This window comes from Saccopteryx leptura, chromosome 3 (assembly GCF_036850995.1).
Source record: "Saccopteryx leptura isolate mSacLep1 chromosome 3, mSacLep1_pri_phased_curated, whole genome shotgun sequence".
Classification (NCBI taxonomy): Eukaryota; Metazoa; Chordata; class Mammalia; order Chiroptera; family Emballonuridae; genus Saccopteryx; species Saccopteryx leptura.
Window position 1 is genome coordinate 161,117,892 of NC_089505.1, and position 21,753 is coordinate 161,139,644.

General features: G+C 34.3%; 1 protein-coding gene across 1 annotated transcript in view; it reads right to left on the minus strand.

The window, feature by feature from the left end:
• COL24A1 (collagen type XXIV alpha 1 chain) overlaps window positions 1-21,753 on the minus strand; it is a 383,490-nt gene that overhangs the window by 195,046 nt on the left and 166,691 nt on the right. Inside the window, exons 21-23 of the mRNA XM_066372218.1 lie at window positions 17,010-17,063; window positions 4,427-4,480; window positions 3,165-3,209 (exon numbers count right to left, since the gene is read on the minus strand). Coding sequence (XP_066228315.1) covers window positions 3,165-3,209; window positions 4,427-4,480; window positions 17,010-17,063 — 153 coding nt within the window. The remainder of the gene's footprint in view (window positions 1-3,164; window positions 3,210-4,426; window positions 4,481-17,009; window positions 17,064-21,753) is intronic.

A 21,753-nucleotide genomic window follows, 5' to 3' on the forward strand; every position in this document is an offset into this window, starting at 1 on the left:
AGTGAGGACAACAGTGGTTTTAGCAGGTAGCATGAGGATAAACATTGAAAATAGCATAAATAGGCAATACTTTTGAGAAGTTTTACTGAAAAGGAAAGGAGAAAAGGTAACACCTAGAAGGAACACTGGAATAAACACCAATTTTATTTTTTTGTTTTAAACTGGAAGAAATAAAGGTATGTTTATATGCTGATAGGATTGATCCATTAGAGAGAACAAAATTATAATTCAGGAGACCATGGGGAGAATTGCTAGATCAATGTTCTTTAATAGGCAAGAGGATAATGTAGGTACTAAGCAAGTGGAAGTTTTAACCCTTGCTAGAAAAATAGCCTGTTAGAAGAGAAAGCAGAGTAAATGACACAGGTACAGAGAAGTGAATAAAACTGATGGTAGGCACCTGTGGAAGGTCTCCTCCAATTACTTCAATCTTCTCAGAGAACTAAGGTGCAAGGTAAAGGGCTAAGAATGAGAGACAGAGAGAAACAAATCCAGGCTAGGAGACAGAAATGATGCATAAATGAAAAGTAAGTGGTTATGGAAATAGAATTCAGAATATAATCAAAGCAATAATTATAATGTTTTAAGCATGATGAGGAAAGAGGTGAGATCATAGAAGAGAAAAGGAATAATGAAATGGCAATAGGGTCACTGAATTGAAATTCCTATTGGGAGGGTTGGAGTGGTTTATAAGAGAGAATACACTAGAAAGGGGATGATCACTGGGAAGTGAGAAGTTTAAAATTGAAACTAAGGAGAGGTTGCTGTTGCTGGTTACAACAAGGTAAAGGGTAAGACCACAGCTGAAGAGAGTAGAGGTAAGATTACTGAAGAAAGTCAATATTCTAGATATTGAGTGCATTAATCTACAGTATGTGGTTTCTAATATAGAATAATTCAAACCTGATTAAACAAAATTTGATTAAAGAGATCACTATGTCTCAACTAATGTGTGTGACAAATTCAAATCTACGAGTAGAAAAAGTATGGGGGAAAACTGCTAAATAGAATACTAATTTACAATATTTACTAGGCATTATAGATTTGGATTTTATTATTCCATCCCTTAACAAATACTCTCATATTTTTCTTTCTTGTAATAAAACAAACAAAACAGCCCCCTGGCTCTCATTCTGATTTGACTACATATAAAAACTTCAGCAAATTAAAATTAAACTTAGGTCTTCTATCTAAAATGTTGTTCTAATTTTTGCCTCTGCCTTGCTTGAAATCGTCTAGTGATTTCCCACCAAGCACAAAATAGAACAAAGAATAAAAAATCATACTGTTATTGTTAAATATCAATTACTTTCTAATGAACTGAAAAATACAATAAAAATGTATTTAAGTCTAAATTATTAGATTTGTTTATAATATTTACAAAAAATATTTTTTACTCACATTGTGATAAAAGCCTTACTGAGAATATTTCTTTCATCTTTAATAATGTGATACTTAGGCACTATAGTGTATTAAGAAATAGTTATATATCATATTTAAATAATGGAATGAATCTCACTGGAATCTGATAAGAGCACATAAAATCTCTTTGAAATCAAACAATCAGAGCATCAGTCTTGGAATCATCACTTCTGGTACTGTACAGTTCTGTCATATTAGGTTTATCTTGAGAATGTTATGCTTGAGAATAAAATTTCAAAGTTTTATTTCCGTATTTTAAAAAACAGAACCTATCGCCTGACCATGCAGTGGCGCAGTGGATAGAGCATCGGACTGGGATGCGGAGGACCCAGGTTCAAGACCCTGAGGTCGCCAGCTTGAGCACGGGCTCATCTGGTTTGAGCGAAAGCTCACCAGCTTGAGCCCAAGGTCACTGGCTAGAGCAAGGGGTTACTCAGTCTGCTGAATGTCCGCGTTCAAGGCACATATGAGAAAGCAATCAATGAACAACTAAGGTGTTGCAACGCGCAATGAAAAACTGATGATTGATGCTTCTCATCTCTCTGTTCCTGTTTGTCCCTGTCTATCACTCTCTTCGTCTCTGAAAACAAACAAACAAACAAAAAAACCCAGAACCTATCTTGCAGGGTTTTTAGGATTAGAGATGATTAATGTGACATACTTAGAGAATTACTAGTCCTAAATTGATCTTCAACCAATAGTAGCAACGGTAATAATAAATATTAAGACTGATAAGAAAACAGGTGAACATGGTCCCCCTGTTTTCTAGGGAAGTAAATTTCAATATTATTTATACTGAGCTCAAATAACAACAGTTTTTTTTGTTATATAACTCATCTCACAGAAAAATAAAATTAAAAAAAATTTTTTCCCAGTGGGATAGTGGCAGTATATAGGCTAATGAGGTAAAGGTGTAAAAGAAAGAATTAATGTCTTCTTAAGTGTTTTAAGTGTATGTATGTTAGGATAGTCTCAAGAAAAAAATGAGATATATTTTACATGAGTCTAATAATGCCTCTTAAAATATAGTAGGTGTGATATGCACACCTTAAATTTTTTCATGATAATGTAAATTTTAGTCATGCATACCCAAGTTATTTTTTGAATTGTATTAATTTCTTTTTTTTTAACTTTTTTATTGAACTTATTGGGGTGACATTGGTTAACAAATTATACAGGTTTCAGGTGGACCTGGAGAGCATTAGGCTAAGTGAAATGAGGCAGTCAAAAGAAGACAAGTACCCTATGATTTCACTAATATGTGGACTCGAATGAACAAAATAAACTAATAAGCATACCAAAGTTCTTAAAGAATTCATTTTCAGAACTTGAAAACCAGTAATTCATATATTACCACACATTGTCTGAAAAAAAAAATAGTTGGCAGAAAATACATCTTATTAACTTCCTATAATTTTACTGACATACTTAGAAATCCCAGAATATTACTAAAATGGTTAAGGTATTTAGCAACCTATTACATTTCAAGAAACTTTATAAATAATTTGCATAAATTACTAAGACTATAAGATCACTGAAGGAAGAAATAAATTATAGAGGCATAATATCCCTTAAAATATCCTTGGAAAACTCTAGTCAGGCTTATTTTGTGTGGAGGAATTGTATAGTTTGTTTTCATTTTTATCCTTTGCTATAATTTAAAATGTGGTGCTATTAAAAAATATTTATAGAATAGTCATTTTAAAAGAAACACTTTTTGAAAATATTTATATGATACTTACTCTTGGCCCCAGTTCTCCAAAGGGTCCAATTGGTCCTTCTTCTCCCTTGAAACAATCAGAATGTATCAGGCCTGAAATAAACTTTTAAAACGTAAACCACATTCTATTTGTTCTGAAATCTGAAGCTCATTCTGAGACGTGAAAAAAGTAATTCTGTAATTTTTCTTGTATTTTAATTTTTCTGTGACAATCACACATCTACTCTAAAGGAAACATGTACTATTGGATTATTTTTAAATTGGTAGATGATATAAGTTATATATAGAAAATTGGTGCATTACAGTGAAAGTGATTAGGGTATCACAAAGTCAGGATTAGGAATCACTAAGGCCATGAATTAAGGGATCACATTTACTTTCTTGGGCTCAATATCTTTCTGATACAGAGAAGAATTCAATTAAATTCTTAATAGATGGAAATCAATATACACTGGATACTAAAAAATTATTGGCACAGAATATGTTTGCACTTGGCACATTCTGATATTTTATTTATTCAACACATACATTTTTGCATCTTAGTTCTGCCTTAAGCAGTAGAGATATAAAGGTATATAGAATCATACCCAAATGGGGTTAATGTTTAGAGTTTCTTCTTGACTAATTTACAGGTCTAATATTGTTGGGGTCAAATTAGTTATAATTTCATAAAATATAATATCTTATACATATAAAAACTGTATGGGTAGAAAGAAATACAGAAACAGAAAATGGAAAAAATATAAAGCTAAATTTTTATACACTATTCTTAAAAAAATAAAACACTAATAAATGTTATGTTTTTATTGCATTTATTGACATGCTTTCTAACTATACTGATTTTCATCAGTTAAAGTTGATACCATATCTGAACATTACATACAGACCCTTTTGAAATCATATATTCAATTTATTTGATTATAAAACATTTTTCTCAATTCCCAATTCAATTAAAATATAATTTATTGAGTCACAAATATATAATAGACACAAATAGTAAATATCAATTCTACCATATATGAGTGAGATTTTAGGCCCAGGTTCTTCAGATGTTCCATGGAGACAACTGACATAAGTCACTTAATGAATTCAAAACACTGTCAAATGATTCCAAATCTCATTTCATGACTGTTAGCATAAAATGGTAACTTGAAATCCTCTGTGGCAAAAATTGTGCATACTGAAGCAATATTTCCTGCAAGCAAATGCTAATGTCCCACAAATATTAAAAGGGGAAATATTAAACTAAAAACATAGCTGTTTAGGTATTTATTTCCACCATACTTGAGTTCCTTTGAGACCAGGAGGTCCAGGAGGCCCTCTATTTCCAAGAAGTCCCTATAAAAGCAATATAAGAAAACACAATAAAAAATTTAGCTCAATTAACATATTTTCCAATCAGCATTAATCTGAAGATGTCCAATACTATTTCATAACATTCATTTCCTAATAGGAAGTTATCAAAATGGGGTGAGGAAGGTAGATGAGCAGAAAACTACGAGGCATACAAAAAGTTGAGAAATATCAGATAAACTTATTTTAAAAAATACGTGCTATTTACTTGATTAGAATAAATCTTACTATAGATACAGGGCATATCCCCCATTGTGAAACATGGTTTAAAGTTAATTTATATTGTATGATTTTATAAAAGTAAATTAAAGCATCAATAGTAATCTGGGAATTGATTACCAAACATAATAAATGATCTACATATCTCAGATTAAAGACTTTTTTTTTTTACAGTGACAGAGAGAGAGTCAGAGAGAGGGATAGATAGGGACAGACAGACAGGAACAGAGAGAGATGAGAAGCATTAATCATCAGTTTTTCGTTGCGACACCTTAGTTGTTCATTGATAGCTTTCTCATATGTGCCTTGACCGTGGGCCTTCAGCAGACCAAGTAACCCCTTGCTCAAGCCAGCGACCTTAGGTCCAAGCTGGTGAGCTTTGTACAAGCCAGATGAGCCTGCGCTCAAGCTGGCGACCTTGGGGTCTCGAATGGGTCCTTTGCATCCCAGTCTGACGCTCTATCCACTGCACCACCACCAGGTCAGGCTAAAGATTTCTTAATTGAAGAATAAGCTTTCTTTGTATGTAGGACAATTTTATATGTCTTTTCTTTATTATAAAAAATGTCATAAGCTAATGAAATGACAAGCCCCTTTTCTAGGATTGGGCAGAGGAAAATAAAAAATAAAATAAAGAAGTACTTTAATTGGAATGACTTCAGCAATTGTGGTGTCATAGTCAAATAAAACCTTAAAAAGTAGTAATAGTTTCCATATATAATAAAAGAATATATTTACACATTTTAAGAGCGAAAAATATTATAAATATACATTCAAGCTATTTAATCACTTGATTAAAAGTTTGTAGATATTACTTAGTATAATATAGGGACTGTAGTTATGTAATAATCTTCTTTGGTTTACAGAGTTATTGGCATAATAACTATCAAAAGGGCTCTCTGTGCCCATCACAGCAGCAGGCAAGAAACCAATCATTATTCTGAATTAATTTATGCTAGTTTTGAGAACTCAACCAACAGAAATGTTAACCCTGATGATTTTAAAGAGTGTAATTGCTTCCTTAGTGTATAATAAACTTCCAAATGCAAGGACATTAAGAATTATTTTAGAAAAGTTTAAGTGAATCATACCCATAGTACTGACATTTAAAAAATAATTGGTATTTAATATATTTGTAACATTAAACAAAATTTAGCCTTTTAGATTTTATTTATTTCTTAATATTTTTTATTTTTATTTGAATTTATTGGGATGACATTGGTTCACATAATCATATTGATTTTAAGTTTACAACTCAATATAATACCATTTGCATACATACAAAAAAGTTGGGAAACATAGGATAAACTTACTTATAAACGGTATGCTAGTGTTCAAATAATCTGCTTAGTATGTTACTCTTCAATGAAACACATTTTAGAAAAAGTACTTCTAAATATAAAGCAATGGATCTCATTGTTAATCGAGTAATAGTACAATAAATACATAATAGAGTATTTACAAAGTCTTAAAACAGCTGATGGGAATATGTAGTGTTTTAATCTGTTAAGAGACCAATAGAGTCTGAAACTATCATTCATACTAAATGCTCTTCAACTAATCTTCCTTCTTGATACAGGCTGGTAAGAAGAGGGAAATTAAAAAAAAACAGCCTGACCAGGTGGTGGCGCAGTGGATAAAGTGTCAGACTGGGATGCAGAGGACCCAGGTTTGAAACCCTGATGTCTCTGGCTTGAGCAAGGGCTCATCTGGTTTGAGCAAGCTTGACACTAAGTTCGCTAGCTTGAGCAAGGGGTCACTCGCTCTACTGTAGCCCCCACCCCCTCCAGTCAAGGCACATATGAGAAAGCAATCAATGAATAACTAAGATGCCACAACGAAGAATTGATACTTCTGATCTCCCTTCTTGTCTGTCCCTATCTGTCCTTCTTTCTGTCTCTCTCTCTGTCTCTGTCACAAAAAGGAGGAAAATTTACAGTAGAAAGTAATGATCTCAACATAATTAGAAATTCAAAATTACAAAGTATCTTTTAGGAGCACATGGGTTTTAGGTATAGTTCATAGCATGTATACTATTCATTGCATTGTTGCCCATCACCCAAAGTCAAAACACTTTCCATCATCTTATATTTGGCTCCCTTTACTCCCCTCTCCTTCACCCTTCTTCCTCACAACCCTCTTCCCCTGGTAACCACTTTAGTTTTATCTATGTCCATGAATCTCAGTTTTATATCCTACCTATATGTGAAATCATACAGTTCTTAACTTTTCCCGATTTGCTTATTTCACTTAGCATAATATTCTCAGAATCTATCCACGTTGTCATAAATGGCAATATTTCATCATGTCTGGCTGAGAAGTATTCCATTGTATTATGTACCACATCTTCTTTACCCAGTTCTCTATCAAGGAGCACTTTGGTTGTTTTCATGTCTTAGCCACCATGAATAATACTGCAGAGAACATTGGGGTGCATATGTCTTTGTGTATACATGTTTTCAAATTTTTTGGCTGGACATCTCTAGCAAGAAAAAGAAAATAAGGCATCCAAATAGGAAAGGAAAAAGTAAAATCTCTGTTCAAAGATAACAGACTCTTGTATGCAGAAAATTCTAAAGATTCTATAAAAATATTGTTAGAACTAGTAAACCAATTCAGCAAAGTTGCAGGATACATAATAAACATACAAAAATTTGCTGTGTTTCTATAAACTAACAACAAACAATTCAAAAAGCAAATTAAGAAAACAATCTAATTTACCATAACATTAAAAGGAATAAAATATTTAGGAATGAACTTAACCAAGAGGTGAAACACTTGCACACTGAAAAACTACAAAACATTGCTGATAGAAATTAAAGAAGACACAAACAATAGAAAAACATCCCATTTCATGTACTGGAACACTGAATATTGATAAATGCTTATACTAGCCAAACTTATTTATAGATTCAATGTAATCCCTACCAAATTATTCTCTTTTCTGGGGTCTTTATCATTCACTTATTATGTACTCTTTAGTAATGCTTTTTAACTTTTCAGATGTAGACAGAAGATATGTTTTAATCTTGTTTTCTGGTAATTGCTTAACAAACTCAATAAATATCTCTCAGCATAGTGCATCCCCCATTGTGCAAACTTAATAAATATTTCTCAACTGACTTAATGCTGCCTGGAATATAAAATGGTTAATATAAGAAATCTGTGTATACAATCTTGATTTAGTATATGGAATGTAAATCTTCAGGGCTGGATTGAGGTGGTCTCAGAGAAATATTTAGAGTTATACATTTTCTTTTACTAAGTTAATGCACTTTTATCTAGGTAAACACATTTTAATAGTTCAATGTAAAAGTGATTTCCATATATTCTGTAACATAACCTCATGTTAGTAAGTTTTCTCTAATAATTTACTAAGGATGTTATATAATAGATAATAACAGCCTTTTTTACCATCCCTATTTTCATAACCAAAGTAACAACACAAACCATTATAACAACAAATAAATTATTTCCCCATTTACTGGAAAACAGAGAATATTTTTTGGGTAATCACTTTTTGCAGTACACAGTAAAAGATGTGGTTTTACTAATGTTACAAAATGCTTGAAAGTGTATTTCCAAATTGGGTAGCTCAGTTCTCAAGAAAGTTTGCTGAAGTATGTTTTGTGCCTATATACACATACACATACACTCACAATCCCACAATCAATAAAACCATAATTAACAAAAGTTTCTAATCTTAGTTTGAGGTTTTTAGTCAACTGGCAGAAAATGAAGAGAAAATAAAAGTCTTCTTTAGAGCTGTGCCAAATTGCTCTGGAAAGAACTCAATTTGTTTGAAAATAGGGAAACCACATATTTCAAATACAATGAACATGATTTTCTTGATGACTACCTTCTATAATCTCAACAGAACTTTAGTAATTTATACTGTCCCAGTTTCCAAACAAGACATGTATATCAAAATAAAGTTAATGTTAAGATGCTTTCATGACACAGTGTGCACAAACAAGAAACACGTCATGCTAATAGGGTCAGCATGGTAGGCTCTGTGTTTCCTCTCTGCTTCTAGAAACAATTTCAAAGCAAATAGTAAGGACCAAGAAGAGAGACAAAAATAGATTCTTCTCAGCTACAAAACATAAAATCATATCCTTAGTCCTTTAAAAGTTTCTGGCTCTTTGAATAAAATGAACTATTTTAAGGATATTATTTTTAAATTCAGTGATATGTTTAAGATCAATTAGTCTCATGATGTTGGTATTGATGCTGTGATTAACTCAAAGTGATCCACAAAGTCATTATTAGTCAATGAAAATTTAACTATTAGTATTCATTAACATCTGGCTTACAGGTCTTCTGTCCTACTTTTAAGCACTATAATTTAAAATTAAAGGAAGTAATGAGATTGAAGTTTGTAATAATATTCAAGAAGCAGTTGGTTTTCTTCAGTTCTCTGACATCGCTCTTAACAAATTTCAATTGAAATAAAAATTTCAAACTGGAAGGAACTTAGAGAGCTATCTGGGTCTTTACCTAGCAATAATATGCATACTGAAAAACATTAAGTTCAATGATCACTTCCTCTTGAAGTAAATTCCAGTTTCCTAAGGCAGAATCTGTTGCTTAATTATCTGGGTGCTCACAGCATTTGACCAATTCTTTAATATAGCTTTTTTACAATCTTTGTGATTTAAAAAAAAAATCTCTCACTAAACTATAACCTAATCCAGGGGAGGGAGCACTAATTTAAAAATCTTTATAATCCCATATTTAGTATTTGGTCTAACACATAAAAGAAATTTAATAAATGCTAATTATTAAAAAATGAATAAATAAATATGTTTATATATGTATTCAGCTCAAGTTCCTGAGTATTCAGCAGGAGAAAGACTAAAACTAGACACAAGAAATTCACAACTCCATTCTCTAGATCAGTAGTCCCCAACCTTTTTTGGGCCATGGACCGGTTTAATGTCAGAAAATATTTTCACGGACCAACCTTTAGGGTGGGATGGATAAATGAACAAAATAAAATTATGTGACCGGCATAAAAACTGTGGTATTTTAAAATATAATTGTTGAACTTATGATATTTATTGGGCTAAGTTAAAGGAGGAACGAGCATGTGCTCATTATTCAGGCTGTATTTAAATTTGTTATTTTGACAATGTTTCATGCCTGACATCAATATGTAATATGATGGGTTCTGGCTCGCTACCAGTCATGAACCTACGACAATAAAAATAAACATGAATCCACTGTGTACTCATATGCAACTTTATTAGAAGCGTCTTCTTAACATCGCACCAACAACATAACATGAGTAACATCCTCTCTGCCTCCAAACACTTTCCAGTCGCTATGGTAACATTTAAACATGCCTTAAAAATAAGATACAACACAAAAACAAATATAAAGTGCATGAAAAATACAACTCACCATTGTTATGAATATTGTAAGTGAAGGGTTATTTATTATAATGTTTATATAGAATGAGAGATAGTAGCCTATCTCAAGAACCATAACACTAAGTCAACAGGAACCCTGAGCTTGTTTCTCTGCAACGAGATGGTCCCATCTAGGGGGAATGGGAGACAATGACAACCGAAGTGTGTTGCTTATGTCCAGTCTATTCCGTAATTTTGTTTTGGTTGCTGTCACTGCAGAAAATCCCGCTTCACACAAATAGGATGTCGGAAATGGCAACAGGGCTTTTAGTGCTTTTGTGGCGATCTCGGGGTGTTCTACCATGGCTTTAATCCAGAACACCGGCAGAGCTGTAGTCTCGAACATATTTTTAAGGCTGCCGTCATTTGTGATCTCCAGTAGTTGATCCTCTTCTTGCATAAACACGCTGGATTCACCTGGTTTGTTGACAAATGGATCGCGGATCCATTCCTTGGCAATTCATGGGTCTTTTGTGGTTGGGAAGTAGTGTTCAAACTCTTTTAAAAGCAAATACAGGTGATCATGCACCAGCTGGGCCAATGAAGGCTTGGGCTCAGTCTCTTCCCAAATTCCCGTGATTGTTTGAAACATGTCAAATATACCCGTTCAGGCGTCGTCCCCACAAATCCAGTTTGGCTTTAAATGCAGCTACTTTATCTGCCAACTTGAAGACAGTTGTCATTCCCCCCTGAAGGGACCGATTGAGTTCATTGAGGAGGTTAAATATGTCACACAAGTAAGAAAGTTTTGCGACCCACTCCTCGTCACTGAAATGTGCTGCTAGCGGTAACTTTCTTTCTGAGAGAAATCTCTGCAGCGGCTCTTGTAATTCAAACACTCTGGCCAGGGACCTCCCTCCAGATAACCATCTTATTTCTGCGTATAAGAGAAGGTGTCTGTGCTCCACATTCATTTCCTCACAAAGCTTCTCGAACAGGCGTGAGTGAAGGGCATGTGCTTTGATGTGGTTAATAACTTTAACGACATCATTCAATATGCTGTTAAGTTCCGGTGGTATATTTGGGCTAGCCAGCATTTCCCTGTGAATGACACAATGTGTAGACTTGCATTCAGGTGCAACCTCCTTAATCCGAGTAGTTAAACCAGACATCCTTCTGGTCATGGCAGCAGCTCTATCTGTGCATATGCCGACACAAAAAGACCATTTCAGTTTTCCTGATATATAGTCATCCAGCGATTTAAATAGTTCTGGGGCTGTGGTTTTGGTTGGCAATGATAGTGCACATAACATATCCTCATGCACATCCTCTTGATAAAGATAACGCACGCAAACAAGTAGCATTGCCTTGTTATCAATATCTGTATTTCGTCAACCTGGAGAGCGTACCACGCTTCCAGGTAAATTAGTAAATCATCATTAGGTGATTTACTAATCCTTTCCAACAATTGTGATTCAATGTCCTCTGCTATTTCCTCAATGTGCCGTGTGAGGGTGGTAGCTGAAAGAGGCATCTGTGCTATCTTTTTAACCACAGCCTCTCCTAGAAGTTCACGACAAATGTCTTCAGTGGCTGGAAGGATCAATTCTTCACCAATGGTGAATGGCTTCTTAGCCTTAGCAATACGATTAGGCACCAAGTAAGATGCTCTCAGTGCACTCGCATTTATTGATGTAGTGGCCACCAGTAATTGTTTCTGTCCTTCTTGTTCATGCTTTTTCTTTCGAAATACTCAGAAGGCTTGTCTTTTAAAGTAGGGTGCTTGGTCTTCAAGTGGCGAAGCAGTTTTGAAGGCTTTATTGCCTCATTACTTAGCTGGTCGCCACATATTATGCAGAGCGGCCTCGGTGCGCGAGAGTCACTAGTTGCGATAAATCCATACTTCAAGTAGGACTCCTGGTATTATCTGTTAAATGAAGCCTTCTTTTTCTTTGAGGTTGTAGGTTCTTCTGTCTCCTCACTGGCCCTTTTCTACTTCGCAAAAAACTTTTTATGGAGTTATGTTTTTTGTTCATTTTGCAAGTTTATGGGTTTAATTTTAGCAGCAATGTATCACATGACCGAGACAAGCGTCAAGAGCGAGTCTTAGACAAATGTAACAGAGGGAATTTGGTCATTTTTTAAAAATAAAACATCGTTCAGACTTAAATATAAATAAAACGAAAATAATGTAAGTTATTTATTCTTTTTCTGTGGACCAGTACTAAATGGCCCACGGAATGGTACCAGTCTGAAGCCCGGGGGTTGAGAACCACTGCTCTAGATTACATTTCTATCTCAACTTTCCTTCATGCTACTATTTCTACTTTTCAGCTTGCTATGCTATTAGTGATTAATTCTACCTCGATGTCAAACAGGTACTGCATACTATGTATACCTAAAATCAAACTTCTTGTCTTCCCTATCCTCCAAACCTGCTCCTAAGCTTGAGTTCCCTGTTTAATCCAATGAAATCAATAACTCAAGCGATACTCTCAGTGTTTTGCCTGACTTCTTTTTCCCATCATTTTTGTTTAATCAGTTACCAAGTTGTATTTTTTCTATTTCCAAAATAGCTTTAATTCAGTCAATTCAATCAATCATCTTTTCAGCCAATATCTATTGTGTTTCTATTATATACTATGGATATTATTATGATTATTGTGGTATGTATAAAGTCAATTAATCTCTTCTCTCAAAAAGCCTATAGTCTGATAGAGATATAAGCAAATCAGAAGTTATTATATATGAAGATAAGTGCTTGACAGATTTTTTTTCCAGGTCTACAAAGAAGGGATACCTCAAATAGATTTGAGAGGAACAGAGAAAAGCTTCCCAGACAGTGTAGAATGTGATACAAAGGTGTTAGCTTGATGAAATAGGGCACAGGAAGGTAGAAAGATATCCAGACAAAAAGAACAGTGCTCAGAAAGCTGTGAGATTTGGAAAAGTTGGCACAATTTGGTACTCTAAACAGTTTAGCTGGAGTAATGCTTTTAGAAGAGTGATGGTTAATCTAATTATAGTCATGTGCTACAAAACGTTTTGGTCAATGATGGACCATGTATATGACAATGGTCCCATAAGATTTTAATGGAGCTGAAAAATTTCTATAGCCTAGTGACACTGTAGCTTTCATAAAGTCATAGCACAACATACTTGTGTGTTTGTGGTGATGCTGGCTGCACTGCTGGCCATATAAATGTATAGTACATATAATTATGTATAGTACATAATACTTAATAATGAATAAATGACTATGTTATTGCTTTATGTATTTACTATATTATATGTTTTTAATCATTATTTTATCATGTACTCTTTCTATTGCAGGGTAAGTCATAAGGAACCCTGTATAAAAAGTAAAGAAGTACAAGCCTTCACCCAGAAGCTGTGGAAATTATTGAAGGATATGAGCACAAGAGTGACATGATGAAATCTACACTTTACAAACATTATTCCATCAGCAGCTTGGAAGTAGATTTGAAGAAATGCCTGACTGGAGGGCTGTTACACTAATCCTTGTGAAAAATAAAGCAGGCCTAGAGTACAACATTGGCAGTGAAAATAATTTTAAGAGAAAAGAGAGGAAATTTTGAGTCAGAGATCAGGATAAAGGTGAAAATTGATGGCATGAGGTCATTCAGGAGTCAAGAGAGGGTTTGATGCAAAACATATGTGGAACTTGAATACTGAGGAGGGAAAAGGATGTCTTTTATGGAAACAGAAAGGACGGGGGAAACATCGCTGTACACAGGGCAAGTGTGTAGATGGCCAGGTAAAACACAGGATGCCCAGGTACATTTGAATTTCACATAAACAATGAATAAATTTTAGTATAAATATGTTCCAAATTTTTATTGCAATTGCATTCTCTCATGTTTCCTTTTTTCTTAATGACATACATCTCACTTGCTTATTTGCAAAGTCCTACTCATTGATCATGGCAGCTGAATTGCTACTTTCTCTACAAAGTGTAATCTGAGTTCTCTAACCCTGTACTCAGAGTATTATACATTATATATTATTCATATTATTCATATGGTTAATATAAAGATTTTCCTGCAAAACTTTGTACAGATTGTAAGTTTCTTGAAAGTAGGGATCAGAACTTTTTATATTTGTAGCCCTAGGGTCTAGCACAATGGCTGTCACATAAGAGGCAGCCAACAGATACTTGCTGATTAAATGAATGTCCTATTTCAGATCTTCCTAAATTCTTTCTCACTACTTTTTAGCTCATTTCTTTGCCTTTAATTTCTCTCCTACTTATAGCATTCACTATTCTGACACAAAAGATATCTTTTAACACATAAATCACCAAGGACACTTTACTATTGAAATATATTTGATTACTTGATGGTACCCAGGGTTAAAGTAGAAAGTCTTCAGCATGGCATTGAATATTTTCCATAATTTAATTCCAAATTTAAGTGGTTAAGAGATCAGACTTCAAAACTATACCTGGGTTAGAATCTTGGCTAAGTCCTTTGATAGTTATGTGATTGTGGGGGAATAGCTTAACCAACTGTAAAATGGGAATAATATCTACCTCATAATGCTGTTGTGAAGATTAAATGAGATGTCTGTAAAACATTTACTATAATATTATATAGTAATCTGTGAAGGGGATACATTCTAACACCCCTGCTGGATGCCTGAAACCATAGATAGTACTAAACCCTAAATATACTGCTTTTTTCCCTATACATACGTACCTACAATAAAACTTAATTTATAAGTTAGAAACAGTAAGAAATTAACAACAATAAATAATAAATGGAACAACTGCAGTATTATACTGCTATAAAAGTTACATTAATGTGTTCTCTCTCTTGCTCTCAAAATATTTTATTGTATTGTATTCACTTTTCACTTATAGCCTCTCCTGGACATGTTCCAATGGCCAGCATCATGGCTCTTGCACTTTGGGGCCATTATTAAGTAAAATAAGGGTTACTTGAACATAAACACTGAGATAGTACTGCAGTCAATCTGATAACCAAGATAGCTACTAATGACTAACGGGCAAGCAGCATACGCAGTGTAGAAGCTCTGGACAACAGGATGATTCATTTCGTTGGTGGGACAGATTAGGACCACATGACCCATCATTACACTAATCAGAATATTGTGCAATTTAAATTTATAAAATTTTTACTTCTGTAACTTTCCAATTAATATTTAGGGGCCACAGTTGACCACAAGTAAGTGAAAGAACAGAGTAAAACTGAATTACTGGAGACTACTGCAGCTATATTGACAACCTTACAGATTCATCCCCTGTCTGTAGTGGAATAACCCATTGCATGGCCTTGGATGGGAACACAGCCAATAAGAAAAGAATGTTTTGCCAAGAGAATTGTTTTGTGACTTGAAGGCGGGTCACTGAAACAGGTCTATGTGACTGAAGGCATTTGCTGGGCTTTTTCTCAGTAAAACATTCTCATAAGATTTCTGTTCCTTTCAAGGTTATCCCTTGAGATAAAGAAAGAAATGTTGTGGGAACCATAGAAGCAATAGCAATTAATGCCTTTTGATATTATATTGTTATTAAGCTATCATGAAGGTGTACTCCATGTATCTTTAAGTAAAAGTTATGCTTGATGTTATGCCAATTTCTCAGTAAACAAGCTTTTTGAAGTCTTGTGAATAAAAGTAGGACATAGCGCAAACTCGAGGCCATTTGCCTGAGCGAGTGGTGGTCCTTTGCTAGTCCTTCATGATTTTGTCTGCTGATCTCTCTCTCTGTGCCCCCGACTTATAACAATACCTGTCACTCTATAAACACTGATAACCTGCCACAGCAGCTGTACTGTACTTCAGAACCTGATAATTCTGCAAACTTCAGGCTTTTTCATCTTTCTGTCTTTATTTCAACAATACTTTACTTTCTTCTAATGTTCATCTTATGTCAGCGTGCCTGACAAAGCTTGGTAATTAAAATTTTGCCATATATATGTGTGTATGTGTGTATGTGTGTGTCTGTGTGTGCGTGCACACGCAGACACACACACACACACACACAATAACAGCAAAGAAGTTTAAAATGCTTAGCTTTCTTAAAGGTATTTTGTGCTATGTAAGTTCCAGCACACCATAGGCTTTCCTTTATTTTAATCAGTGGATACTTTATGGGCATTAAAGTATTTCAGTGGTCAAAATGCTCTCATCCATTACTTTTATGCTGTGGCTTTTTAGGTTTTTTTTTCATCTCTTCAAAAAAATAAAATTTATTTTAGTGATTTATGTGCTCTGCAAATACTGTCTTCCTAATCTAAGACCAGACTGAACCACAAAAACAGTTTTCAATGACTCAAACCCAGAAGACTCGATAACATACTCTAACTTAACAAAGGGCACCAAAGAAACAGACATACAAACTACTTTCTGATTATCACTTTTTTTTGAGAGGCAGGAAGGCAGAGAAAGATTCCTACAAGCATCCTGATGAAGATCCACATGGCAAGGCCCCTACCAGGTGATGCTCTGCCCATCTGGGCCACTGCTCTGTTGCTGGGCAATAAGCTAGCACTTAAGGTGTGGCCCTGGAGCCATTCTCAGTGCCCCAGTCAACTTTGCTCCAATCATTTGAGCCATGGCTGAGGGAAGGAAAGAGAGAGAAAGAGAGATAGAGATAGAGGGGGTGGGTATAGAAGCAGATGGTTGCCCCTCCTATGTGCCCTGACCAGGAATCGAACCTGGGACTTCCACACACCAGGCTAACACTCTACCACTAAGCCAACCAGCTAGGGCCAACTTTCTGATTATCTTGATACAAGGTATACAATGTTTATTAAATGCATCTGAGACAGCTTAAAAATATCCAGAAATGTTCTGATTTCCTAAAATCTTTTCTTTTTTTTTTTTTTACCAATTTATCAAAATGTGAGTTTACAAAACTATAGATATCATACTTTTTTTCTTTTTCTCTTTTTTACCTTTGGTCCTTCAGGGCCATTTTGTCCAGGAATCCCAATATCACCTGGAAAACCCTAGGAAACATAAAAATAAAAAGTTTATTCCATAGCAAATTACTTTAAATCTATAAAGCATATAAAAATTCCCTTTTTCTCTCACTCCCAGTTATAGCAATCTGTACTACTAAAAAACCTCAATAGTAAAGGTCAATTGTTAGGCAGTTGTTAAACATTGGAATACTAAACTTACAAACTGCACTAAAACAGAACTTGCTTCATCAGGTCTTCATGGACAATCTTCAGACCTCTAATCCTGTCTAAGAGAGCGGGAGGCTTATTCAAATATCATCTACAATTTGGAAAAAAGGCAGAATGTCTGTGACAGGTCCTTTCAATGCCAATATGGAACTCAGACAGCCAAGGATTAGGAGAATGTGTTTTGTTGGACTCACTGTTGGTAGCTCATAGATTTTTGTTAGGTAGAAATGTAAATAACTACTGTCTGGTGAGAAAAATAACCCCAAAGGTTATGGATTAATTCACAGAGTTTTAATCACTTTTGTATTTAACTCAACTATCCTATTCTAATATCCCTATATACATCTATAAATATTTATCTCCTCAAATGCTCTTTGAACTTGTCTTAACCTCTTACTGGTACCATCATTAATTAACAAGTGAATAAAACTTCTGACCCATGTTTACTTTGTATTTGCCTGCGAATCATAATTTTTCTTTCTGGAAACTGTACTTTAGTTGTCAAAAAAGTTGGCTCAAGAAATGGAAATGTACTGTAGTGCTAAATAAATTCTTCTGGGAGAAGGCCTTGAATGTTACTCTAAGATGATTAGATTAATATTGTTGCTGAAATAATGAATTAAATTGTTATTCATCATGATCTGTTTCAATAACATTAATAAATCAATGATTGCAATTTTACTTGTATTAATTTTTGTCACAGATAAAACTGTTCCTATGTTTCCCATAGACATGGACAAAATAAAAAATGTAAGATAAGTTTAAAAATCAGCATCTTTTGCTTGACCAGGCGGTGGAGCAGTGGATAGAGCGTCAGACTGGGATGCGGTGGACCCAGGTTGGAGACCCTGAGGTCACCAGCTTGAGCGTGGGCTCATCTGGTTTGAACAAAGCTCACCAGCTTGGATCCAAGGCCGCTGGCTTGAGCAAGGGGTTACTCGGTCTGCTGCTGCTCCACGGTCAAGGCACATATGAGAAAGCAATCAATGAACAACTAAGCTGTAGCAATGAAAAACTAATGATTGATGCTTCTCATCTCTCTCTGTTCCTGTCTGCCTGTCCCTATATATCCCTCTCTCTGACTCTCTCTCTGTCTCTGAAAAAAAAATCAGCATGTTTAAAGGTAGAGAAGGCTCCAATTAAATATGAATGTCAGCTAGAAAAGGTAGTTCAATGGAGGAGTAAATATGATGGTAATAAAAATTCCGACATGTAAAAGGGAATAGCAAGGTTGATTCTGAAATACTAGTCTTGGAAAGAAAAAACTATGAAAAGAAAGTCAGGATTAGGACAGAAATGCCTTGGACTCCAATTTAATACCTGGATTCTGTGGAAAAAAAATATAACTTGGGAATATTTCTGGCAACAAAATGGCAGTGGTAACAGAAAGCCTTGTCGCAGAACCAAATTTCTGGAAGTTCTGGAATAAAATATGTGTAATACAGACTTGCTGACTGCTTTTCTACACGTATGCCTTCTTTACCTTAAATAATTTCCCTTTATCTTCCTTCACCTGGAAAACTTGTGTTTTAAATAAAAAATTGAATAATATTTTACTTGCAAATATTTCTTTGACGCTGCTCCCCATACCTTGAGTTAGGTCTCATAAACATTCTCACACCAACTTGGGTCCTACAAAGTCACTTAATGTAGTGTTTTGGCTTGTTTTGTTTTCCTCATCAGATTGGAAACTCATTAAGGGCAGTTTTATGTTAACAATCATAAATTATTATGAATATTAATATTCACATTAATGAATATTAACAATCATATTCTCAGTAACTAGTATAATACCTGGCACATAGTAAGTGCTAAAAAAGAGATTTTTGTTGTTGTTGAATGACTGACTTGTTTTTTATTTTATTTTTCTTATTTATTTTTTTTAGGTGAGAGGAGGGGAGAGATAGTGAGACAGATTCCCACATGCACCCTGACTGGGATTCACCTGGCAACCTGGTCTAGGGACAATGCTTAAGTATCAAGCTATTTTTAGTGCCTGAGTTGACATGTGCTGGGACCAACTGATCTATCCTCAGTGCCCCATGCCACACTCAAACCAATTGAGCCACTGGCTATGGGAGAGAAAGAGGGAGAGAAGCAGGATATGGAGGGGGGAGAAGCAGATGGTCGCTTATTCTGTGTTACCTGACAGAGAATTGAACCTGAACGTCCAAATGCCAGGCTGATGCTCTATCCACTGAGACACCAGCCAGGGCCAGCTTTGTTGTCTGTTTGTTTGTTTTTGTTTTTTAAATAAAGAGCAACATGTTTGGTGGCTATTTAGCTCTTGAGTACTGGTTTACAACCACAGATTCAGAGCATCCACATGGATAAAATCGTAATTTCTGTCCAACCCTCAGATGAGGCTAGCATACCTTTTTATACCAAAAAGCAAGAAAACTGTCTACAGGCCTGTTAAAAAAAACTCTGAGAGCTTGGAGAGGATCCCACTGTCCGGATATGGAACAATATGAACTTCAAAAAGGGTAAAAAATGCAATAGATTAAAACACGTCAAGTATGTTTAAATTCATAAGTTTATAATGATACAAGAAGAAAATAAAACTGTATATGTTTAAAGGCTGAAAGGGAGCCAACTCATTATTTTGAGAACTGGTATACAAAAGTAAAGAATTGAGCATTCATCTTTGCTACATATATTGAACCACCACTAATCAAATATACTTCTTACAAAAATTAGGGGATATTTTATAGCTTCATATTCATTTTTAAATATCCCCTAATTTTTGTGAGTAATATAGTAGATGAAGAAATGCATTCCAGTCAATAAGTAAAACAGATATGATAGAGCAAGAATATCTCCATTTTGAAAATACCTAAATGATCTAATAGTTCTGGTTCTGGGCACTTTAGTAGCCTAGTATTACTAACATCACACACACACACACACACACAAATAAAAAGAAAGAGAGGGAGCAAAGGAGAGAGAGAGATAACTAGACAATATATGCTTCTTGATGAAAGAAACATATATCACCTATAGTCTTGCCAAAAACAAAACTGAATATGACCAGGCCTTTGTATATATGTGACTACCAATTCAGGGAAATACAGAGGATCAAGAAATGTGTAACTACACCATGAGACTATATCAGCCAAAGCCACACTGTGGGAAACTCTACAGGTTAATGACTGAGGATCTTCAACAACTAAATTATAAGGAGGAACAAAGGGAGTGGAAATGGAATGTGTCAACTAAAAGACATAGCAATAAAACACACAAGCCTGAACTATAGCTTTGAAAGATATACACTTGAGTGATAAACCATAAAAGAAAAAAGAGGAACTGCTTACTTTTGGGAGGACAGATAGGCTTGTGGTTGGGTTGGGATCCATAAAAGCTTCTGGGAGTAACGGGCAGTTCTATTCCTGACCTGTGTGGTAGTTACAAGAGTGTTTGTCTTATAATTGTTTGTGATATACATTTGTTTTATATAGTTTTCTGTGTCTATGTTTTATTTTTAAATAAAACAGTAAGAAAATTATTGAAGTGACTTATATATAAATATGGAATATTGAGTATATGCATGAATATCTGCTATTTCTTAAACATTAAAATAATAGTGATGAAATATTAAAAACACAAAGTATCAAAGATCAGGGGAATAGGAGACAAGAGATGTCAACAAATCTAATTTTATATTTTAATCATGTAAGTTGAATATTTTAAAATTAAAATTTTATTTAAAAGTCCAAAAACACATCAGCACAATATTAAAAGGAGAAAAATCAATTTCTAAAACCTGGCCAGAAAACATTTTTATTATTTAAGAATTTCACACCTGGGTTACCTCCAAGTAGAGAACTTATATTTTAAATAATAAATTTTAAATATAAAATTCAGAGTTAACTGGGTCAACTGAACTTTAGTTATAACATATGTATATAAAATAATTTTTTTTTAAATTCTCAAATTGACTGACATGGCCATTCTTGCCAAAAAACAGGATTTCAGAGACCTTACAGATTGAACGATAACATATCATTCAGGGTCTATAATTTGATGAAAAATTACGTTGGCATGAAACTACACAGAAAGGAAATTAAAAACAAAACCCTCATAAGAATACTCTAATTAATTTTTTTTTAGTTTAAAATAATTTGGAAAACACTGAAAAGTCAAAATGGTTTCTCCTTCAATGTGCTTCACTATCTCAGGTAAGTCATCACATCACAATTGCAAAACTAATACCTAAGTGAGGAGAAGAATAGCAGCCTGAGTTCCGGTGCCTTTTTAAAACTTTGAGATATAACTAACCTATAACTATATTACTTTTAGGTATAAAACATATCAATTCAAATAATGTATATATTGTGACATGATCACCACAGTAAATCTAGTTAAGATCCATCACCATAAATGTTACATTTTTTTTCTGTAATGAGAGAACTTTTAAGATCTACTCTCAGCAATTTTCAAATACACAATACAGTATTATTTACTATACCACTATTCTGTATATCTGCATGACATATATTTTTCATCT